The sequence below is a fragment of the Astatotilapia calliptera genome, chromosome 7 (assembly GCF_964374335.1).
Source record: "Astatotilapia calliptera chromosome 7, fAstCal68.1, whole genome shotgun sequence".
Taxonomy (NCBI): domain Eukaryota; kingdom Metazoa; phylum Chordata; class Actinopteri; order Cichliformes; family Cichlidae; genus Astatotilapia; species Astatotilapia calliptera.
Genome location: NC_137428.1, coordinates 60,219,832 through 60,244,766, shown reverse-complemented (window position 1 = coordinate 60,244,766; position 24,935 = coordinate 60,219,832). Strand labels below are relative to the sequence as shown.

Sequence of the window (24,935 nt, the reverse complement as noted above, 5' to 3'; positions counted from 1 at the left end):
CACGGTTAGGAATATATCGCCACCTGTTGCTTTGGCATGTTCCTAGCAGCGTTTTCCTTCGTTTTTGCATTTACGTGTGGACGGGATTTTTTTTTAAAAATGAAAACGGAAAATCTCTGTTTTCAAAAATACCCCTGGACGTAGCCTAGGAAGAAATGCAGCATCAGGTTAAGGTTCTCTGTTCATTGCCACAAGTCACTCCTCTCATATTACACATAATCATGTTGTTGTTAATAAACAGTGTTGGGCTAGTTACTTTGAAAAAGTAATTAATTATAGTTACTCGTTACTTCTTCAAAAAAGTAACTGAGTTAGTAACTGAGTCACAATATTCAAAAAGTAATTAATTACTTGATAAGTAACTATTGCGTTACTTTAAAAAAAACACTTAACCCTCTGGGGTCCAGGGTATAATTGGCCATTTTTGACTGCTTTTGATTTTACCTCTACATTTCACCTTTAAAAACTATTTACTTTGCCTTGTTTGGTATCATTCTTTTCAGCACAACCTCAAATGTCTGAATTTAAAGTTATGTTTTCATTTTGACATACTGTATTAACATAATTGATCTAAAATCAGACAAAAAAACATAAAATCCAAGTAGAAAAAGTAATATTTTTACTGTAACAACCACAAACATTTTTCTGCTGTCTTTCTCTCTCTCTCGCTCTCTCTCTTTCTGCTCTCTCTCTCTCTCTCACTCGCCGTCTCTCTTTTTTTTTTTTTTTGTTTGCCTGTCCCGTTTGGCTCTTTTGCCATCAGAATTATTGTCTGAAGGCGAAGAAAGATGCCCAACGGATTTACTTTACCAAATGGACCATCCCAGCCTCGCCGTAATGGTCTATTTGATTCACCTTTTATTGTTTATTTTATTTTATTTTCACTTGCTAAATACGGGACAGACTTGACTGGGGAAAAGAAACGGGGAGAAAGAAAGAGGGAAAGAAAAACAGCAGGGAAGAGGAAAGGTGATAAAGGGAAAACAACAAAAACCAACAAATTAAGCAGACAAAAACACATATATCAATCACCTGGATCACCTGTTGAGAAAGAAAAAAGAGAAAACAAGCAGAAGAAAAAAAAGAGCAATATAATAAACAACATCACGATGATCTATGGGAATATAACAGTAAATACTAAATATTGAACATTATTGTGCAGCTCGTAAGATCGACAGCACACAGTGTGCTTTGAGGTAGGAGCCAAAAAGGGTGTAGTTTGTTTGTGTGAGCATCCGTGTGTACACCTGTGAGCATGAGCGCGCTTGTATTTAAAAGGTTCCTTCATGTAATGATCTGCTAGAGGGTGTGGGGGAGCCACAACCCCGTCCTCCAGGGCATGAAGCAGGTATGGAGGAGATCAAAACTCCAGACATCCAGAGGCCCCCAGAACACAAGAGACCAAGGAAGACCAACAGAGGGGCAGCCGCGCCACTGTCCCAGAAAGAGCTGAGGAGATCTCGCCGTCACTCCTAAAACTTCCCCCTCTTCCTAAACAACCAAATGTCATGTTGCCATATCATTTTTTGATTGGTCGACATGGTACATTTATCCACCAACACGAAAGGGCTGTTTTTTGTTTTGTTTTTGTATTTTTTGGTCTTAAGCAGCGAGTGCTTGCTAGCGCTGTCCTTAGACGTTAAACGTGACGAAACTATTGAGGAAAAAACGCTGCGTATATATTGTTTATCATGACTCTGGTTTTATGTGGCCTATCAACACAATTTAAAAACTGGTATATATATCGCATTGTTGCTTTGTCATCCTAAAGTGGTCATGTGATTGGCTTACCACGACTACTTTATTCTTTCTCAGTCAAACAGCAGCACCCATGCGATTGTTTTGCCCCATTAGCTCCAGGTGTTGTGCCAAAAAGTGATCGTGATTGCTGTCCGCGGCAGCTTAAAGCTGTTGCACCCAGATTACTTGTGCAGACAGCTACTTCCGTGCAACTGATATAAGATGCATTAGGCTGAACACAGCTTCAGCCGTCTGTTTGTTGAAAAATAGTAATGCGACCGCGCCGCATTTTCTTGTTAGTAACGGTAACGGCGTTGTAACGATAGGAATAGTAATTAGTGAGATTACTCGTTACTGAAAAAAGTAACACCGTTAGTAACGCCGTTAGTTGTAACACCGTTATTCCCATCACTTTTAATGAAACACTGAATGAAACAAATTAGCATTAAATGTAAAATTAAAAAAGAAAATCCTTCAGCAGATGATTCCAAACATGCTAATCCAGGTCAAAAATGAGCAAAACTATACAAGTGGTAAGTATAACAAGATTGTGTACTTGCTTTAAGAAAGAAAACACTTGACTAAATTGATTGAAAAATAATCTGTGCCTTCTTGTAGTTTGCTTGCTACTACCTCTTCTCGCTCATTTTCAAACATTTCTACAATAAGATGTGAATCAAACAGTTATTCAGTCAGTGTCTAGAAGATCAGAAGCTGAGCTGATGTGGAGAGTTAATTTCATGGGCAATGTGCTCTGCTGTGTTCGCTGATTGCATCCCATGTTTCTTATATTATCTTTTTTTTTTTAATGTGGGACTCATAACAATGAGAATTTTCCAGTTTTAGTAATTAAATAAAAATGAGCTTTATTCAAATTTATTTGACAAAGATTTATTTTACTATTCGCTTTGCTATGTATGGCTGTCCAGTGTGGGTGCATTTGTGTGTTTTTTAACTGAACATACTATGAAAAGTATCAGGTAGAGTTGGTATTGGGATGGAAAGGTGTGTCATTTTACAAGGTGAAATCCTGACAGGAGAAAGATACTTTCAAAAGCTTGGATATGATCAGATTTCCTCTCTACACTCTTGTAAGCCTACACTTGGAAGTAATAATAATCTGACAATCGGAAATGGGCACACACACGCACGCGCGCACAAGCATACTCGAATACACACAGGTATAACAGAGGCCCAAAACCGACGACTCCACAGAGAGAAGTGAAAGTGCCTAAAAAGAGGTTAAATGACATTACAAAGACAACCCAATTAGATTACGAAAGATATTCTTAACTAAATCTGAAACATAATGATCTGTAATGGGAGTCTTGTGGCTTATAAAAGCCTTTCTCTGGAATAATTGGTCTCTCTCTCATTTTCCATCTTTCTCTTCTAGCCACTCCCTCTCTTTCATTTAGTCGCATACGTAAGACACACATACAGAGGGATTGAGAAGCAGATCTCTGCCTGGAGTCGTCAGCCAACTGTGGCAGCATGTGAGACTATCCTGCTACTGTGTTTGAATTTCAATGGCCAGCCAGATAGAGAGAGATAAAAGTGTCTCATTTTACTCCTCAAGTTGTCACATCGCAGCACTGTCGACAACTAATCGTTGTTTGAAAATTGATTATTGCTCTTAATCATTTTCTTTACCCTATGTCTTGTAGACTGTGCTTCCATGCCAGAGCGAACAGCCGTGACACAAACCATGTTCAGTGGATCATTAGCCTCCTGCATGCTGTAGCACAGAGGGGGTGAGCGGGGAGGGGACCGGTGTCCTTGTGTTTATCTGCTCGTTTATATCTACATTTCCATGTCTTTCCGTTCACCCTGCTGACCTGCACATGAAAGCAAACTTCTTACACGTCATATTTCTTTGATGCCTACAGTATGCATTATCACAGATACTGTACTGTCCCAGCCATAAGTACGAGTGTGTGCGCGCGTGTCTGTGTGTGTTGTCTCAGCATCAGCAAGCAGCACACACGTTGCAACGGAAAGTGTCGATCCCAGAGCATTTTCTGCTTGCTCCATAAGTTTCTTAATACAGCATCAATGGATTCAGCGTTTAATCTCCAGCTCGCAGTAGCTGCTCTCTTTCACCTTAATGCGTTCTATTTCTAACACTCGCATTCACACATATACTCTCGTGCCCCCTCATATTTATCTCACACTCCCACTCTATTAAACTCTGAATGTGGTGACACCAAAATTCGGCTATTTTGGTGTAGTGTTTTTATCAGGAACAGCTACATGGCTGGAACCAGTGGTGTGTGTGAGTATATGCCACTTTGTGTGTGCAATTGAAAGTGAATGTGGCTGTATGGATTGTATGTGTCTGTGTGTGTGTGTGTGAGAAAGAGGGAGAAAGAGAGATTAGCAAGATTACAAATTCGTCCTCATAGTCTCTATGCTACCATGGTGCCATCTTCTGGTAGTGAAATACAACAACCAACCTCTGTTCTATTAATTATGCAGCAAACTGACTGCAGTTATGCATGTTTGTACTCAGAATGCAAAGAATGCAACATTTAAAACATGAAATTAAAATTCAATTCACAGATAAGTAGAAAAAGAGTTTAATATAATGACAGGCATCATTTGAAAATAATGCTGAAACTGGGTTTAACATTTCACGCTCATAGTAAATGCACTCAATACAATACACATTTTATATTATAAGGCATTACTGTACAGTCTGTGGAATATAGCAGCTTGCAGAATCTTTTAGTGTGCACACATTCACACACAGACCATTTTTCTCACTCATGCAAAAATAATGTAGCTGTAAAGCCATCTCAGTCACTGACACTGGAAAAAGAAGTGTGTCAAGTTGTTTCAAGGGCTGTTCAGTCATCACAGTGAAACCCATCACAGACAGTAATGTTACAAAGACCACATCCCATCCACAAGAGTTGGAAACAGCAGACTCTGACACGCTAATATCTAGGGTGGAATTAAAATAAGGGTCTGCCAAGGTATGAGAGTGGATTCAGTTCTGGTTTAAACGTGCACAGGCTCACAGGCAAAACTCACTCTCCCTCTGCACATACACAGACATAAAAAACAAACATAAAAAACAGACATACCAATGACTATTCAACTTTTTTTTTTAAACGAAATATTATATTCTGTACAGAAAGAACTTTTGTGCACACATAAAAGGAAAAAAAATACATGTTTTTCAAATCCTGTGAAGACTGGGTAACCATACACTCATTTTTTTTTACACAGAAAGCAAAGAGCATCTTTCAGTCAGGTGTATTGTGTTAGGAGAAGAACACTGAAGATGCAGTTTATTTAGGTATTTCTGTTTATTTGACACCACAATGAAACAGAAATGTGGCTAAAAGCTAAAACACAGAGATAGCACACTTTATATCCACCCCAACATCTGAGTTCCCTTATAATAGATCTATAAGACCTAAATGAATTAAGAGTGTCACAAACACACTCATTAAAATAGTATGTACAGTAAGGACCACTTTATCAAAGCTCGTCATAGTGTCCTTAACGTTGCCCTACCACTGGATAGTTTTCTAAGTGGCCCATTGACGTACTCTACAAAAGCAGCTGCTGAACCACCGAATTTGGTATTTAAAATATTCAAGTAATGCCAGGAATCAAGAGTAATTACATACACACATACACAATTTATGGTGGAACTGCTACCCAAAGGAAAATGTGAATTGGATAAAAAAGATATATACATATATGTGTATGTTTGTCTGTTCTGCTCCCAACTCAGTCAAAGCCATACTTTGTTGTTTCTTGACTTTCTTACCATATGTCTAAGATAAAACATCCACTCTACTGCCATCAGTGCCTTTTGGAATCTGAATATTCTTGTTGATACTTTAAATATTACATCATAGTGTAAGTACATCCTTGGATCAATTTCCTATTGATCTGGACTGTGTAAGTATGCAAAACATATAAACCAGGCATCCTGCGTGCACCACTGGTGGTCTTGGTCAGATTTAGTCCCCCAAACTTTTTTCATTCTCGGTTACGTTTCTAGACGGTGTTGGGGTAATATTTGAAAACCTTGTAGATCCATTGCGTGTAGAAGGGCACGTTAATGAAGATGCTAGGCTGGTTGGCCCGAGCACAGCCTCTGCCATGGACACTTACTCCAACAATAACCCTGATATACCCATCCTGACACACCAGAGGGCCTCCATAGTCCCTCTGCGAAAAAAAAAAGAAAAAAAAAAGAAGAAAGATTAAATTTATAGCACATTTTTCTTTGTCCGTAGTTTTAAACAGCTAACATTAATGTTTTACGTTTCTGACACTCAAATGAAATTGTTCTGTTATAGATATTATATCCAAACACGGGCAGCTCTTTTCTAAAGCCAGAAACCACAAAATCAAGTCTTTGATAGCTGATGAAATTTTGCGCAACAGTCTCCAGCTGCTCTATTTACAACTGACTGAATACTAAGCCCACGGATTCACATAACATTTGTTTGAGATTTAGATCAAACTGGGCTTTGGAAGCACTGTGTTAAACAAAGGCGCTAATGCCCACGTAGATTCACACTGGGAACAATTACTTTATCCATAGGAGTAAAAGCCTGTTCTTGTTTACCAACACGGTTTGAGTGCACTGTATGAATTCTAGTGAGCACTTTTCCTTCTGATCACTAAAACAGTTATTTGCCCTGTGTGTAAATACCAAAACACTTCTTTAGGAAAACAATACAAACTGTTTACAACAGTTTACCTCACACACTCCCTCATTCCTCTTCCCTCCTGCACAGATCTTGTTGGTGGTGATGTGAAGGTTTCCTCTGTGCATTTCTCTACACCGGTTATTCCTGACAATGGGCAGTTCCACTGCCTTTAGCATATCTTCATAGCCAGTGCCTGAAAGAGTTAAAAATTGCACTTCATTGCCTGTGTTTTGTTGTAGTAAATATAATACAGTGCAACACAATGTTAAGAAGAACCCAGGGTTAACATATTGCAAGCATAAGAACCAGAAAATAGGTATGATTACTATAATCCAATATATAATATTAGTACCTTTGGTCTCTCCCCATCCATACATTTTACATATTGTTCCTTCTGGGATGCTGCACCCAGCCACAGGTAGCTGAATCGTATGGACATTGTCTGCAGGAAGGGCAGGCCTGAAAAACATATTTACAAAATATGATTAGCATCACAAGTACAGAAAAATATATCAATATATCACTGAGATTATTTTTCCAGGCACTCACTTAGAGAGCCTTAGGAGGGCTAAGCTGGAGCCCTCAGGGCCACATATTACATGGGCTATACTGACTTCCTGCCTCTTAGACCAGTCAGGAGCGCCCTCTCGAATATCAGAGACCCCCAGCCACACTCGATACTCACTGAGGTTCGGAACACTGAACAGGCACAAGAAAAAGTTAATACAGTTGGAAATACTGCACAGTTATCATTCTTCGGGTTAAAACTGCTCAAATCCTTTAACTTTTTACCGCCCTACTCCAAAAACCAAAAAGGGAGACAACATTACCATGAGGAGAAGCACTCTCTGTCAGTAAGCACCCACTCGTCTCGTATTAGTGAACCGCCACACCAGTGCATTGATCTGAGAACAGCACAAAACACAAATATTATATTGAGGTCAAATCTATGACATCCCACAGCATACATGACCTGAAACTGCGCCACTTTGGGGAGAAAATCTCGGGGAAAAAGCTTGTAATCATACTATGACAACCTGACAATACAATTAATAGAATCACATCACAAGCTCTTCGTCAATACATCTGAAACTTCACCAATATATAAGCACACAACTAATAATTATGTTCTAGACAGTCATTGTATTTAATGAATCTGGCTTAATAGGCTAATCCTTATGTTGTTCAGAGAAATAAGAGTATTATAAGTGAACTTCTTACAGTGGTAATCTGTTTTCTTAACCCTGTTTCTTTTCTATATGTACATGCTGACTGATCATAAATGTCAAGGATCAAAGCAAAAACAAACATATGTTGTACATAAATCCTAAAACCCAGTCGACAAGATAAAAAGAAAAAGAATAAGCAACCCTTCAGATTTTTTTTAATCAATTCAAGAATAGTCTGGGCAGGATCCTCCACTGTTCTTTAGTAGAGGAAAATGTGTCGAACGCTAAATCCCATACCCTTTCTGTATGCTGACCATCCAGCTGCCTTCTGATATGCTCATTGGACTTCCTCCTACGATCCTCGTTGTCTTATGGACAAAACAGCTCACAGAAGCCTCCTCACCTGGAAAGTGAGAGCGCAAATAAAATATACATTAAATTTTAGCCATAAAGACACGGTCACAGACACAATGACACTGTAGTTAACACGGACATATATTGTTTACATAGTCACAATACAAGAGGCACTCGAGCTGCCTAACGACGCAGCTCAATCATCATCATAAGAACATTAACTGATGAGGCCGATAATTAAGGTGATTACTGAAAATGTTAACAGAACCCATTTGTATTCTGAACTCTGTATGTCAAGAGAGCAGAGGATTCATCATTTGTTCTTCAATTACTATGTGAAAAAGAGTACAGAGTAACACAGAAAGACCAACAGAGACACACAGAAAGGGAAACAGATGCCACCACAACCTCATTATCTCATGCATCATTATAGCTGGACATAAAAAGCACCCCATCAAGTTCTGTAGCCAATCAAATACAGTTCAGCAACTGAGCCACTCGCACACACAGGCAGACAGATGAGCACAGAGAGACTCTCACCCAGTTGGATGGTGTTCTGTGAAGCATTACCTGCAGAGAGGCAAGGAGACAAGCAAGTGATCAGGGTGCATTAACTCATACAAGGTAAGAGCCAACCTCACACAGGGGTGTACATTTCACAGTGAGCATAGAGCAACAGCTACCAGAGCCAATGAGTTTGTTTTCCATGTCATGTTTAATTGAATGCAACACGCCTTAAAAGGGTTGCAGTGTGTCTGTAGGTTAAAGCTGCTTCCTAATTTTAGATTTTTAGATGTAACAGACGCCACAAGAGCACAACTGCTTATGTTTTATTTATATACTTTAAAGCACTTTTCTCATAGTTTTAAGGTCAGGAGTCATGAATTCATTTATATTCTGATAATCTGCTCATGTCAAGTAATCAAACATGGATGCATTATTCACACCACTAATGGAGGCTCGGCAAGATAACAGATGGTAAGGATAATATATTAAATAACAAATCAGAATTGTAACACAGTTATTTACAAAACAGTAAATGAGAAGGAATCCTAAAACGTGAAATACAACAAGGGTATGGTCTTGTAGTTAAAAGTGTAAAAAAGTGTAAAAAAGAAGAAAAAGATTCATAAACTTTTATAAGCTAGTTGCAAGCATGATGCCTCTGGCTCCATACAAAAACCCTCAGGCTTCCTGATGACTATGGATCTCCTGTGAGTATAGACAGACTTACCCACTCCAAATTATTCTCCCTCTCTCTCTCTCTCTCTCTGTGTGTGTGTGTGTGTGTGTGTTAGAGTGAGAGAGAAAGAAACAGAAGTGAAAACAAAAAACACTAGCTCAGTCTTTTCTCTAGAACTATGATAAAGCTTCAATTACACATTATCTAAGTGACTTTTATGTTTCTGTGTGTGTGTCAGTGCTCATATTGTATGGATTGACACTCACATGGTTTCACATTGCAGTAGTCCCAGGGTATGGCAGAATTGTTGGTGTAACACCAGGGACCATGTTTGTCTTTATCAGGATTTCGACAGTAGTTTCCTTCCAGGCCAGCCGTCGGCATGCCCCTCTCACCACTGAGCAAACACAGAAACCCGAATGATCCCTTAACAAATCTTTCATCAACATTTATTAAGCCCCAAAGACAATGTGAAAACAAAAGAAACATCTCCCTTGCTTTCGTTCTTTCTTTTAGTTTAAGCAGATAATTTGTCTTGTTTTGACAGTTAAAAAAAGGATCTCTACTGATTTATAACTATGTGTAAAAAGCTGAATGAATTTAGCCAGATAGGATTTGGACCGTTAAATACACAGCTGTGTAGGCTCTCTCCCTCCAGACAAGATAATGAGGTGATTTGCAAAGGAATTACTCACTTAGACAGTATGCTCCCACCTACATTCACATATCTAATACTCGTGCAGACGTATCCCACACATGAAGCATTCTCGCTACAATTTTAAAACCACAAACTAAATCCCTTCTCACACCAAATTCCTTAACTAATAAGGTGGTGAAATCATAGCAATCAAGGGTTTAAAATTCATGTTTATTTATATTATCCTTCTGGTGTAGCCAGCTCTCTCTCTGACTTCCTAACCCCAGCTTTTGACCCATTAGAAGGAGCCATACAGTGGGGTTGAGTGGCTTTGAAGTGTTCCTGTAAAGGAGCGAATTTAGGGTCAAGGGTGAGCTGTAAAGAGTGCATCGCCCAGCCAAGTTATCTCTGGGAGTCTTTCTTGCTCAGCTGGGTCATTTTCAGGAAAACGCTTCTCAAGCCATAAAAAAGCTGTAGGGGAGGCTAGGAGTTGTTTTCTCCTCTGAGAACAAGTGGCTTGCCTTGACTGACTAACAACAGCGAGACTTAAGTAGAGGTCACTTACAAAGTGCCTCCCTAAAACAACACCATGTTTCAGATTTGCACACATGGTTCTAGAAAACTCAGATACACTTGCATAGCAGGACTGTCGTGCACAAGGTCGTCTTCTGTTCAAAATTTGTGTTTTCTTTCTTCTTCTTGTCTCACTGAGTGCCTTAAAATCTCTTACACTTTGTTGGGGTCTGTGGGTTAACATGTTGTGGACCGGTGTGACAATTTAAATGTCTATTTTAGCCAGTAGTGCTTGTCTACAGTTTTATTAATGGTGCAAGTCTGTTTTCTACATCATAGTGAAGTTTGGGAAAGTGATTAGGAAGTAGCAGAGATCCAGTGGGCCGACCTGTTGCTGTGGTCTCTCCAGGGAGCACAGGGCAGGTTTGATCTAGTCCTTGACTGCTGTCCTTGGTAATTTTCTCCAAATCTTTCATAGCAGTCTGGATTTGGACAAAATGAGATAGAAGAATTAGATAGGCTGTCTGTCTGGACACATACTGCGTGTGCAAACAAATAAGGGCTTTAAACAAAAACATGCAAAACAGTCTCTATAAATGTACAATTATGCATGTGGTGCTGTTCAACTGAAAAGCTAGAGTAAAAAAAAAACTGTGAATTGTGTTCAAATATGAGCAAAAGAATACACAACCCTTAGCTGAGCTATCGTAGTTGTTGTAGTGGTCCTACTTTATGCTTGGCTGGAAACACAAAAGTAATCCTTGACAATGATAAATGAGAAAAATACCGCCGTTCATAATTTTTTTTAGCTGTTTGTTACCCTTCATTTAATTTACAGTATTTTGTATATGGGAATGTATTGAACTCTCAAGCGTAAACCACAAGATAGCCTCAGAGTGGTTTTATAATTCCAATTCAAGCCCACTCAGTCTCGAAAGAATATCCGTTAAAATCCCTTAGGGAATCTGAATTTGCCTACTCAGCTATAGATCTGCATGTAGAACTTCTAAATCTACCTCGAAAAGAATCTCAAATGGCACTAATCTTTCGATCTTTTTTTAGTGACCAGTAAGAACTGACCATCCTGAGTTGCTGTCAGATTTTATTTGTGTGATACATGGTGGTCAGTCCTTCCCACACTCTTACAGGGCAACAGCTTTCCGCTGGGATGTGTGTGGTTACAAGATCTCTCTCAGAATATGCGCATTTATCTGCTTCCGATGGAGAGAAAATTGTCTTTTCCCTTGCTCCTGTCAAAGCCAAATAAATCCGTTGAGTCTCTCACCGCTGACAAGCCTGTTTTGGGTGCCACACTGAGGGATATTAATGCAGGACATTGTGCGGACTCTTGGGTCTGTAGTGAAGCACCAGGGGAATTCTTGGCCATCTGGATTTCGACAGAAGTTCTCTCTCAGGTCCCTGGAAAACACAAGAGAAAGTCATGCTGTAATCTGCTAAAATGTAAGTGCAAGGGTGAGTGAGTGGATGGTTGTATCATGTAAGTTTCTGACTCACTTGCAGGGGTATGCTTCAGGCAGGAATGTATGGTTATGGGGATACTGAGAGTCCCAGCGCTGGCAGGTAAGTCCAGTGGGCGTCATATCTACTGCTCCCCTGTAACCCTCTCCTCTGCCCTGGTAACACTCAGTTGTTTCCACCACATTACTTTTAGGAGGGGTTTCTAACAAATATAGACAAAAAATTAATAATAACACATGTTCTTAAACAAACCAAAAGGCAAACCAAAATATAGCAAGGATAGTATAGTATATAGAAAGCTTAGTAATTTAGGCTCAAGATCTTGTGCTCTTGCAACTAAAGATGTTTCAGCATAACCCCCAAAAGTCAATCTTTATTTACATATGTTAGCTAAACAAATCCTCTTCAATATGAGGATTATCTCTGGTATATGAGGAGAATTAAACACTACCAACCACAACTGAGGGCTAACCCAACTCTTAAAATCGTGGTTGTTTCCCTCAACATATGTAATGCTGAAATAAAAAAGGAATTTACGCATAAGGCAATATGAAATGCATATGAAAATTAATTTTAAATGCCTCAACTACAGTGTATAAATGGGGCCAGTGTTGCCAACTTAGCGACTTTGTCGCTATATTTAGCGAGTTTTCAGACCCCTTAGCGACTTTTTCTCTAAAAAAAAGTCGCTAAAAAAGACGTGAAAGCGCATATCACTTTTACTCTCAACAAGCAGCGGGTGCTGTAACGCAGTCAGTTCTTATTTTACTCTTTTACTCTTATGCTGTTTTGTGGATCACAAGGTTTAATATAATTACTTATAAACACACACACACAAAGTAACTCCACCAGAGTGCCTATTTCGGGTCACTTTTGCCGGTCCAAGCCCGGGTAAAGGAGCAGGGTTGGAATTGTGACATTAAAAAAAAACAATAATTGCTAAAAGAAATTTAATTTGTAGTTCTAAATAAACTCTAAATGCATTTAGGACGTTTTTTACTCACTTTATGTCTCTTCCACGATGTTATTTCTCTCTCCAACGACATAGGTTAATATTAGATTAGCATGACCAATTATGCAAATTAGGCGATAACGTCATTTAGCGACTTCTAGCGACTTTTAGGACAACCAATAGCGATTTTCCTTACTGAGGAGTTGGCAACACTGAATGGGGCTAGTTTGAACCTGCTCAAATTTACCATTTATGATTGCACTAACATAGAAAAAAAGACAGTGTGAAAAGTTTGGCCACCTAATTTACACTGTGCACAGAGATGGTGAAGAACTGATAAAAGCTTATTTAGTTTAAATGGTGTATGAAGAAATTTTGAAAACAATTGCTGTGAGTTACAGATCAGTGAAATGAGAGCGGTAAGAGAAAAAAAGTGATGAAAACTGAATAAATTATGGTAACTTTGAACTGTATAGAAAGTTGAAAAACCCCCCAGGAGGTTTTTTATTTGCCTGAAATTTGTATTTCGTTCTCCATGAATGATTTTCCAGGAAGATGTTTCAGGAACTTCCACAGGGTCAAGGTTCTGCCACTGTTGTAATTTACATTTTCACACGAAACATAAACAAATGAGTCTACCAATATATCAAAATATGTTAGTCTGAATGCCATCCTCTGCAAAAAAAAATTGGTAACTGTGAACTGAAGTCAAACAAAAAGTGTGTTTGTGTAACATTGCTGTGGAAAACATTAATATAATAGATACAATTACACTGATTAATGTTGCATGCTCTGCCATAAAAGTGTATGTATGTTCAGAAAAGTACAGCTTGCCAATGGGGCACTTTTTTGGGGGGTTGTGGGGTAAATTGCCTCCTGGTAAATTTAGACCCTCACTGTGCAGAATTCAGTCTCCCAACTGCCAACACCTACAATTCAGACTGCAACAAACAATTTGCTCTGATGGCAGCCAAATTAGTTGGCCTAAAAATGACACTGTCCTCATCCCCAGGTTTTATCATTCCCTGATCTCAAGATACATCCACTTTGTATTAGTGCACAGTGATGTCAATAGTAGCAAACAGCCAGGATTATAGATGTATTCAGTGTGACAGTGTATTTGAAATGGTGCCAAATACTCTTAGTACACTGACTATCTGACATCAACAGAATAGCTGTGGTTTTGAAAGAATGCAGTTTAGCTAGGCTCAAAAAGATAACCAAGGCACGAAATTGAGTCTGCTGTACTTGTCTTCACGGAGATCCTCATTAGATAGTGCTACAAGTTCATTAACCTGAGCATTACACGACTGTACCCGAAAATGTACAAAGCGCCAGATCTTCAAGTCTCTAAAACAGAGATTTGCTGTGCATAGTAGATGCATAAAAATAGATTTGAACTAGTTTGACAGTAAACAAAAGAAGGGGCCTTATCAAATGAACACTTTATCTGTTTGTCTCTGTGTGCCTTGTTTTGATTAAGACTAACTGGGTCGTAAACTTGGTCTGTTCCCAAAAAGCTCCCATAATAGAGAAAGAGTGAGAGAAGGGTTGAATGCCCTGGGTAGAAGACAATTTTTAGAGAGGAGAAAATAAGGGGGAGAGAACAGTGAATCACTGGGTCCACATGGTGGAGTGCCATCTAGTAAACATGGAGCCAGGACTGCTGATGCTTCTAGCAGGAAAGCAGGCCGGTCACAGACTAAAGAGAATAAAGCAGAGTCCAACAACAACACCAGCTCTGTTTCTATTTTATGTTCTTGAAGAATCCAGTGTCTGACTTGTCACTGATTGCAGGGTGAACTCCAAGCACGCAGTGTTTGCTGGTTTACTACAAGTGCAAAGACACACAAAGCCAAAGCCAGATGTGACGCACACACGATCTCTTAAACATCAATCACACCGTTTGCACTAAGTGTATGAGGTGTAAATGATCTGCTTGTAGTGTGTGTGACCCTGGTGTTGTGTCTGCATGTGTAACACGAGGTTAATGTAGAGCAGTAATTCAGACCTGTGCAGTTTGACTACCACACATAAGAGCTGGCATAGAACAATAAACAGAAAGCCAGTGGTGCAGGGAAAAAAATAAACATTCTGGCTATCAGAGAAGACATAACAGAGAGCCAACCCTAAGAGGGAGGGGAGGGGGGCTCTGCATCTGTTTGTGTGGGTGGGTGAGTGTGTGTTTGTATATTCTTTAGCATTAGCCAGGAAGAGGGGAGGAATGGTAAAATGAAAGGTACAGGAAGCAGTAAATTTTGCTGCAGTCAGTCATACTTTGTCGACCCGCACTGAGCAGCAACACTGCCACTAACAGAAGGGCATAGACTGCTCCGTAACATGCATGACAAATGGTAATGGATTCAACCACACACAAACAAACATGAATATATGCTCACCGCAAACTGTGATGTTGCAGTACTCCCAGGGTGTATTTGGGTCTGTGGTAAAGCACCAGGGTCTTTGGCGTCCGTCTGGGTTTCTACAATAGTTATCATCCAGGCCTTTGTCAGGGTACCTAATACAAAACAGGCAGAAAAAATATGTAAGCAGAAACAAGACTCAAAAGCATTGCAAATAAATAAAATATAAAACAACTATCACACACTTGGAGGACTCATGAGGATGTTAACTGCCACTATATTCTGAAAGTCAAGAGATCCATGTTTCTATTTTCCTGCTGATTCACAAGCAGTGTAACTGTAACTGTAATTTCGGTCGTTGCTGTGCTTTTTGGAAGTCGAATTTCCCAGAGGAACCCACCCGAGGGATTAATAAAGTTCTATCTTATCTTATCTTATCTTAAATAGTTGAGAGACAATTCATTGCATGTAACCGACACACTAATAACTCTTCTGAGCTCAGGGGAGTGAGGAAGATAATGAGTTGCACCACTACAGGTGTTCTACAGTAAGTCATCCCAAAGTCCTACATCCCTTCAGGCCTGTAGCCACTAGGCATGAAGTATCAGGCAGTGGGACCCTCTTATTACATTAGTGCTATGAGCAGTCTGGGACCTCGTTTACATAAACAGTGGGATGATTAAGGATGTGTTAACGAGTCCCCACTAATCCAGACCACCTGCCATCCCACTAGCTGTCTTGACACAGATGCACACAGCTGACGTGTACACACCCTTTTTGAAGATCGTGCAACGAATAACAATATAGATTAAAATATATGAAACCTTAAAACAGGTATAAATGAATAACAGCTTAGGCCCAAGTCTGAGAGTTTAAAGCAATTTGGGACAATTAAGTCAAAATGAAGCATTTTCCCAACATATTATTGTTAAATACACACAAAAAAAAAACACATAAACACACACTGGATTCCAATATTATTCCTTCGGGGAAGGTTTTCACTAACTGAATCCAAATCACTTCATCACCAAAGTAAGTGCAGCGAAACTACATTGAATTACTTTATGAACCTTTTAAAACATAATGTATTCTCATGCTATAAGCATGCATGCAAGTAGATGTGATTGAGCTTGCACAAATTTTGTGCGCTGCAGAGGTAAGTGTGTATCTGTGTGTGTGCAATTGTGAGCATCACCTCTTGGGGTGGTACAGGTGTTTGTGTGGGTCATCCAAGTCCCACCGCTGGCATTCTTTTCCACTTTCTGTGTGGTCCATTGGTCCTCTGTAATCCTCGCCAATACAGTTGATACACTCAACTATACAGCAGAAAAACACATGCACATATCTTAGAAAAATGCTAAGTTGATCAATGAAAAATCATATATCCAGAATATAAATGAGAGGTGTGTTTTTTTTAGTAGGATAGCCATGGGCTCACAAAGGAATAGAGCTGAAGATCAAATTGAATACACTTTAGCGTTTAATATTAGATTCCCAAACTGTTAAGCAACATTTTGAACTAAACATTTTGATAACATAATACTTAAAGTGGGATAAGCAACATTTTTTTGTTTGTTACACTAGACAAACAAGTCGTTAACAGCCTTTCACCATACTAGATTTTCAACTGGGCTGTGCAAGAACTGGATTTCTACACCTACTACAGTGGAACCCCGACTTACGAAAATAATTCGTTCCAGAGGGTCTTTCGTAAGTCGAAGCACCTTTTTCCATCGCCTTTTGAGTGAGGCGATGCTGGCTGGAAACGAAGTTCTTGGTGGAGGAAGAGGTGGCGTTTCGTTAAATGGGGACTTTGTAAGCCGGGGTTCCACTGTATATCATAATGATCAGTTTTGGCCAATCAAAGTACTTTATTCTTGCATACTTCAGCTTTAATGAAGACTCGTTATAAACAAAGATATTTAAAATATGGATGCAAACATTAAAAAGTTTCTTGGATAAAGACAAAGCCTCATTTTCTGCCTGGTGAGTAGAATACACTGTCTAGTGTGAACAACAGCAAGGATCCAGATTGGAAACAGATGTTTGTGAGTCCACAGGCTGCACATGTATTTGTGCTTGTACACGCCATGTTTGCGTGTCTGTGTGTATGTTTCCTATTAGGACCACTTAATTTCAGGAGAAACCCTCCCAGTCATTTTTTTACTGGGAGAGCACAGGCTTTTTATCAAAATAAAATGTCATTATCTTTGTTGTACAACTTGTGTCAGTTAAAGAGCAAGAAGGATTCCCATTTTGTCCTACCCAACCACAACCTGGCGCCTCATTAAAGTGATCCAGTGCCATGCATGCTGAGGAAACAACCCCTCTGACAGCATGAATCCCCGAGGATTAGATAACAGAGGTCATTATCATCCCCTCCTTCAGTGCCTGACAGTAACATTGTGCGATATAACATAAAGGCTAAAACATGCTGAGGAGGCCCTCTTCTTTCATCACAACCACATGTATGCCACAGGGATGGATATAATGGCTAACAATTGATGTTGAGTAGACGACAGGGGGATTAATATCCCGTAACATTCCAACACCCGCTTCTTCAGGTTCAAACCCTTTACAAACCCTGAGCCTGATGGAATGAGAGAGGACAGTGTAAACCAAACCACACACCTGGAAACAGCTGCAGCTGGCCTCAGCAAGTAACACACGCACACACATATAGATAGATAGATATCACAAGAGAGCACAGTTTAGGTGAACTTGCTTAGTCCAACTATATGATTGCCTAGTTTGCCGGAGCTCGTTTCAGGCTATCAAGCCTCAATTGATGAGATAATGCAGATTGCAGAATGGGTATTATTTTAACATTAATATGTGCTCATATAAGCACTGATATATTTCTGCAAACGTGTGTGCCTGTGTGTAAAACCCACCTTCTGAACACTGTGGTATGCCACACTCCTCATGTCTGAAATGTGGCCGAGGGTCAGTGGTAAAGCACCATGGGCCAACAGCAGAGTTGTCTGGGTTGCGACAGTAGTTTTCCCGGAGGTCCGTCTTCCTGAACCTCTTAGACATGAATCTGTCAGAAGCAGAGCTGCAGTTACAAAACAAACACATGTACCAAGACCTGCTGCCAAATACAGCGTTTCGGCTCGCATGCAGAGCAAGTTCTTTTTGAAAAACACCAAAAGGTCACAGTTTGTGGTCTCTGGTTTTAATCTCTGACAGAATGACTTCTCCTTGCTCATTTACAAGAGTGCTGCTCTGTAAACACCACCAGTGGAAATTAACAAAAATAAAAGTTACTGACAACTATGCCAAAGGACTGAATCATCAGTGACACAGCAGTCTTTTTTTTAGGGAAAACAGGTTAATACTTAAAAGCAAAGTTAGTTCTCCATGAGGTTGGCGTTGGTGGACGTAACATAAACATACTGACAAATGACTCATATCTTTTACATCAGGGAAGCACATGGCTGTAGTCACCAGCTGTGATGATGGACACAGAAAGCATAGCTTGTTAGACAAGCGGTGTTTTTCCACATGATGGGGAAAAGATAAAGCTATGAAATAGTCCTTCACTAGATTTGGTAATGACAGGTACAAAAATGAGAAGTCTTTGGTGGGCAATCTATGGAGGGGGAAACCTTACACTGATAAAAATGCTATTTGAACTTGTGTCTGTGTGTATGTGCGTGCATTAATCTGTGCTTGCGTGTATGTCAATTTCCCATGTCTGTAAGTGAACTGATAAAACATACAAAGTGCCTGGGTTTAATTACCTGATTTACAGAAAAGTTAATAACGGCCTGATAAAGCAGGTTCACTGGAGGTGCAAACGTACACTGCCGGCTTTGATTCGACACTACAAAGCCTTTCAAAGTCGTTTTAAATCTCTAAGGAGAAAGGGCAGTGGGATTTTTCTTTTTTACTGAAGGTTCAACACTATTCATGTGCTCTTTGTTTTGGAAATCAGGAAATTGGTGGCTATCTTTCAATCTTGGATTACCTTTAAATATGAAAGTGATAAAGAGAATAATGAACAGAATTCCAACAATGTGGAAAAAAGAGGAAAACAGTTTAAAAACAAAAGAGAGAGGAGGTAGCATAGGGTTCAGCGATAAAGTATGGCTAGTGTACAGTACAGTCATCTTTGATTTTCAAGGAAGCACATAGCTCTCTCTGTCGCTATTAAGTCGCCCAATTTGTTACTTTTCAAAAAAATTCAACAAACATCAGATGAACTACAGTACCATTGAAAAGGAAGCCCTTGCCTTGTTGTTAGCCCTACAGCATTTCGAGGTGTATATCGGATCCAGCTCTATCCCTGTTCAAGTGTTCACTGACCATAACCCATTGGTATTTCTCTCCCAGATGCAAAACTCAAATCAGAGACTTATGCGGTGGTCCCTTCTCTTGCAAGACTTCAACCTGCAGATCAGGCATAAGAAAGGGACGGAAAATGTCATCGCGGACGCCCTGTCGAGAGCAATTTTGTAGTCTAGGATTAAACACTAGAAGGATTGTTTAATTCTTATGGAAGGGGGTGTTACGAACTTGTATGTCCGTGTGTTTGTTTGTGCAGGTGCTGTGTTTTTGTCTATGTTAATTTAGCTGTGCCAGGTCCCTGTTCCGATTGGTGCGTGGACTTACTGCCCCGGCGTGATTGGATCCAGCTGGAGGACCCGCCCATTAAAAGGAGGCTGGAGTGCTACAGCGGGAGAGGCCCTCGCGTTTCTCCTCATCACCCAGCAGTAGTCCTGTGGTAGCCGCTGGCTGCAGTATACGTGCGAAAGTTGTGGAAGTGGAGTGGGTAGGGGTGAGCTGCCATTTCTTTTGATCACCCGTTTTCTCCTGTTTTGAGTTAGTTAAGGAGGTCAGACTCTGTCTTTATTTTTGACTTTGTTTTGGTAAGGTCAGGGGTGCGGGATTTGTGTAGGTTTGTTTTGTTTATTGTTTTGGCCTTGGCTCACCCTGAAGTGTTGACACTCCCGTTTTTGTTCTCTTTATTCACCTTGTAAATAAATCACTTCACATCTAACGGATTTGTTGCGTGTGACTGCTTGGGTCTTGGGGAGGGAAGCGAGTGCCTCGCTCATGTTATGGCCTGGCCCTAGACGGGTCGTAACAGTGGATCTTAGTCATATAGGCTTAGATTAATGTAACTATATTGTTGCTTACTGGGTAAAAAATTATGCAACTGCACTGTGCAATGTAACCGAGATCAGTGCAAATTTCACTTTTGTCATCTTTTACTGGCATCTTATTATTTTAACTTTTTTCTTACTTTGAAAAATATCTTATCAGCAAAAATAGATTTAGACATTTAGGGGACATACCTAGAACTTAGATTTAACCAAATGTGGCATATGCCAGTAAAAGTAAAATACACACACTTGAATTCACACTACATACACATCTAGATAAACAGTAGGTCCACAGCAGGAAATGATCTGTGACTGTGTAAGGCGTTACAATGAGGTCAGTTCTGATGAATGACTGCTCCCAGGAGCCTAATCAACCCCTAATATATCATACTCATATATACATATGCACACATACAGACCAGCCTCTAGCTACTAGCTAATTGCATTACTAGCAGGCCAAAACTAACAGTAAGAAAGAGCTTATAACACTATTTTGTTTGACATTGTGGTGTAAAGTACATCAGATTCTTACTTGTGCTCATGAGGAACAGGAGAAGCCCAGGCCTGGCACAGGATCCCACTCACAGTCACTGACCTCCGCCCCCTGTAACTCTGCCCTGTTCCTACAATGCATTCTCTAACATAGTCTGAAATAAGACAGACACAGAGAATGGTCTTGTAAATATGATAAGTGCTTTGCATACAGAGCCAGAACAGATAATAGAGAAAACAGACAGAAGGAGATTTTCATCTGAAACACTGAGCTTAACGGAGATGCGACAATGCCAAAAGTCAAATCTGCTTTCCTAATCATCTTTAAAATCTGGACTCAGTAAAAAATATGTTACACAGCCGGCATGTTCACAGTTCACAGTTGTGGTCAGTGTGATTGAAAACGGGTGGGAATTTCCATTATTTACATAAACACCGCTTAATGACAGAAAATGAACCATGATGTGGCCCAACCCAATAAACATGCCAATAGTCCTTGCCCTTCCTAGTCTTCCCCCCAGAGGGTTCCCATCATCACGGAGCTAAAATCACTCTAGCATAAATTGTTATGAAATGGATATTATTTTTTTCTAAAAAATGTAAATCAACAAAACCTCTACAGAAGCAGTGGTGTCTATTGAAAGAAAGGCTACCTCAAGGATGTGTTTTTTCTGAGAGTCAGAGACACTTGTTGTGTATGTATCAGCTGGGTGAGCAAAAACATGGAAATGTAGAGCACCTTTCTTCTCATACAGTTGGTAGTTCATGTTCTGCTGGCTCTGAACTCCTGGTGAGTTCCTGTCGAAGGACAGCCACTGGCATTTCCTGTTTTTATGATCATACACAAATGCTCTAGAGAATAAAGAGGATTGGAAAGGAGGAAGAGAAAACAGGAGGGAGAGTGAGAATAATAATGGTCAGTTTTATGACATCTTGAAGTAAAAGGAAACCAGTAACATGGGGATTCTGTGAGTACACAAAGGTGAGGCCTGCTAAACTAACCATCAAAATTCATGCATCATGCAAACATTAATTAAGTAAGACGAACTGAAAGCCATTCCCATGTTACCAAAGTAATATCCTGAAACTGAAAGGGTAATGACATTAGCATGGACAAACCTGCAGGTAAAGGGGAGCCTTTTGTTGCGGCTGCAGGCTTTAGCACATTTCGATAAGCTCAGCTTCCTGCTTTTGGTCAGGTGGGAGGAATCAGAATGGACCATCAGTTGAATGCTGTCAGTTTTCTGGTAGTCCTGGAGAGCATTTCTTCTGCCTTCTGATACACAATTACAAAATGTGGTCACAATTACTGAGTAGCATTAATTTGACATTTTACATTATTAATGAGACTCAACTATAGGTAGAGAGAGCATCATTAGGAAGGGCCTGGTGCTGTTGTGGTTGAACACGGACAGATAGCTTTATGACAGTCTACAGACTTGTCTGGCTCTACATCCATGACAAAAGTAGTCTTAGTCTGCCCATTCTAAATTGTATATATTAACACAAGGGATACTAAATACTACTTCTAGTAATAATAATAATAAAATGAATTCACACAAACAAAGTATTCTTTGTTGTCTGCTGATGAGACTGTCTAGAAAACGTCTCAAACACCTCATTTCTTTTTATTTTGCAAAGAGCCAGACTTTCATTTAATTTTAAGTGGTCTCAATTCTTCAGACTTTCTGCATATCTTTCAGTTTTTTTCTTTTTCAGTTATTTTCCCTCCAGTCCTTGTTTGTGATCATTTTCACAGAAATATTTTCTTTTTGTGTGTTTAGTCACTTAACAAACAAAAAAACTATGAATCATTCAACCATTAGAAAAAAAAAGCACTTACACCAAGCAATAAAACAGTATTGTGTCTACATGTAACAGGCAACTTAGCAAAACAATTTAAAAATGCATCTTGTGCACTCTGTAATAGTATTTTTGCACCAACAAGATGATTCCCAAAAAGCTTTTGCATATCTGGCTTGATGTGCACTTTAAAAAAAACTGAGGAAACTGGACAGATGGAAGACAAAAGAAGAAGTCTTTAAAAAAATCCATGGCCTTAGGGAATGAAAAAACAAAAACAACTGTAAAACTGCAAAAAAAAAAAAAAAGACCTGACACAGGACCTGAGAGATGCATTTTGGCCCTTTAGCGGCTCTCTCTACTGCTCACCAAAGCCTCATCTGAAATAGCCTCAGTGGGAGGCTGGCTTTTAAAAGCCATATTTAAGGAAGGGAAACAAGGAGAAAATGCATAGGTAATGTGCAAGAACTGGACTGAATATGAGTGACAAGAGAAATCAGATCCAAATAAATATGGAGGTCAGCAGAGACGTACATTAGTGAGTGTCTACAGCCATCTGTGAAACAGAGTGGATGCTCTGTCAATGTTTGGAGCTGAATGAACGCATAAAAGTACCAACAGATTTTGGTCACCATGGAAAGCATCTGACTAACAGTAGTTTCATTTTTTTGCATGACAATGATCAAAACTACACTCCCAATGCAGTAAAAGTATACCTTGTAGAAAAACACCATGGAACACTATCAGTCATGGATTGGCCTCCCCAGAGACCGGACCTCAACATTTTTGAAGCAGCATCCATAGAAGAGCTTTGAATGACCTACACGAAGCCTGGAGAACTATTCCTGAAGACTACTTGCAGAATTGCAAGACAGCTTGGCTAAAAGAGTTCAGGTTGCGTTGAAGAATAAAGGTGCTCATACCAAATACTGACTTCAAGTTTCTAAGAATCGTGCAAACGCTGTTCTTGCTTTCAAAAACCATATTTCCATTTATGTTTGCAAACGTTTCAATAAATCACTGCACCTATTTCCCCATTTTCCTGCTAAAATATAAAGAAATGAGCAGTGACTCAAGCCTTTTGCACAATACTTTATGTGTGAAGAAGTCTGCTTTAACTGTGCATCCCATTAGGTTTACAGCGTCCAATGGGATGCACAGTCATTTGTCACTGGCCCCAAATGAAATCGAGGCTGACACACACACAAACACATAGAGAACATACAAACAAAAATCGTTGAATCACTTGAAGGGAAGACGTCACACATCAGAGTTGATTTCAGATTCAGTGTCTGGATAGTTTACTATGTGGTAAGCAAGCTGGGGAGCACAGAGTACCAGAGGCCTAGTGTTTGTCCGCTCGTCAGCTTGAGTTGACCGGCTGAGTGCCAAGAAGCAATGAACCGCGAAAGTTGCACTCAGCTAGAGGGTGACTGCACGATTGATTGGATTTTAACAGGTCACTTTAGGTGACAGTGGGTTAGCGTATAAGCAGATGTTTTTTTCTTATCACTTACCCAGTGTTCATTCAGCTAAATTTCAAAGCGATACTGTATAGTCCAATGAGCTCTGGTAGTGAGTTAGAATGAAAAAGCTCTGTAATTGCTCTTAGCAAAAGCATCTCTTTTCACTGAAGTCCAGTCTTAAAAAATACTGCCAGGGATGTGTTTTGACTCTAAGTAACGCTAACCCATAAATCGCGCACCACCAGATTGCATTAATAACACACCTATACAGAGTTAAACACAAGACGAATGTGTTATTATCCGAACATCGCAGCGACAGTAATAAAATCAGATGATTCAAGGCACTCCTAACTCGTGCTTGACAGTTTGTTGTGCAGGGAGCGCAAACCAGTGCGCTCACACGCTGGCTCTGGTGTCACACGTTGGGCAGCAACGGGAGCAGTTGTGAGTAGTTTTCGGCAAACTTACCAGAGCAAGAAACGACGAAAACGAATCCGAAAACGAGCTTGTAAATCCACATGGTCTCGTCACGCAACAACGGTTTCTGGAAACAAGTCGGAAAAGCTGCTCGCGTTGCTGTCGGACTGCAACCAGGAGATGTTGCTCCCACCACTGCACAGATGATGCGTCTTCTCTCTAAGTACTTCCCCGCGTCACCCCTCCCTCCCTCTCCTCCCCTCCTCTGTTCTCTCTCTCTCTCTTTCGATCTGTGAGTCTGCTTATCCCTCCACCCCTCTCTCTCTTTCTTTCTTTTCTCTCATTTCCTTTATTTTAACCACCACCAATTTTCAATTAGTTAAGCACACGCACACACATTGCCATCTCTTCCGTAACAACGTTGAATAACTGATCTTTATATGAGCAACGTGCATCTGCGTCTTCAGACCCGTGGTTTAGGAAATATTACATCCTCTCTTTCTTTTTCTTTCTTTTTCTTCCTTAACACCCTCCACCGAGGGTTACTTTCTTATAATTAAAAAAAAGTTTTAATGTC

At 39.9% G+C, this 24,935-nt stretch overlaps 1 protein-coding gene across 1 annotated transcript; it reads right to left on the bottom strand.

The window, feature by feature from the left end:
* Positions 1-4,303: 4,303 nt before the first annotated feature.
* On the bottom strand, positions 4,304-24,569 carry hgfb (hepatocyte growth factor b). The gene is made up of 18 exons (XM_026176113.2): positions 24,410-24,569; positions 21,792-21,948; positions 21,412-21,524; positions 20,713-20,827; positions 17,964-18,112; positions 16,265-16,385; positions 15,106-15,224; positions 11,791-11,956; positions 11,561-11,694; positions 10,664-10,757; positions 9,392-9,522; positions 8,483-8,512; positions 7,886-7,991; positions 7,250-7,324; positions 6,969-7,118; positions 6,772-6,878; positions 6,470-6,612; positions 4,304-5,931 (listed from the first exon to the last, which is right to left on the bottom strand). The coding sequence occupies exons 1-18, from the start codon at positions 24,459-24,461 to the stop codon at positions 5,758-5,760; spliced, it is 2,136 nt and encodes a 711-aa protein (XP_026031898.1). The 5' UTR covers positions 24,462-24,569; the 3' UTR covers positions 4,304-5,757.
* Positions 24,570-24,935: the final 366 nt, after the last annotated feature.

Coding starts and splice junctions, on each gene's coding strand:
- hgfb (XM_026176113.2), bottom strand. CDS start 24,461: ATGTGGATTTACAAGCTCGTTTTCGGATTCGTTTTCGTCGTTTCTTGC. Junction 10,758..11,560: donor CCAAAACAGGCTTGTCAGCG/GTGAGAGACTCA, acceptor GTCCAAATCCAG/ACTGCTATGAAAGATTTGGA. Junction 7,992..8,482: donor ACAGAACACCATCCAACTGG/GTGAGAGTCTCT, acceptor CTCACTTTCCAG/GTGAGGAGGCTTCTGTGAGC.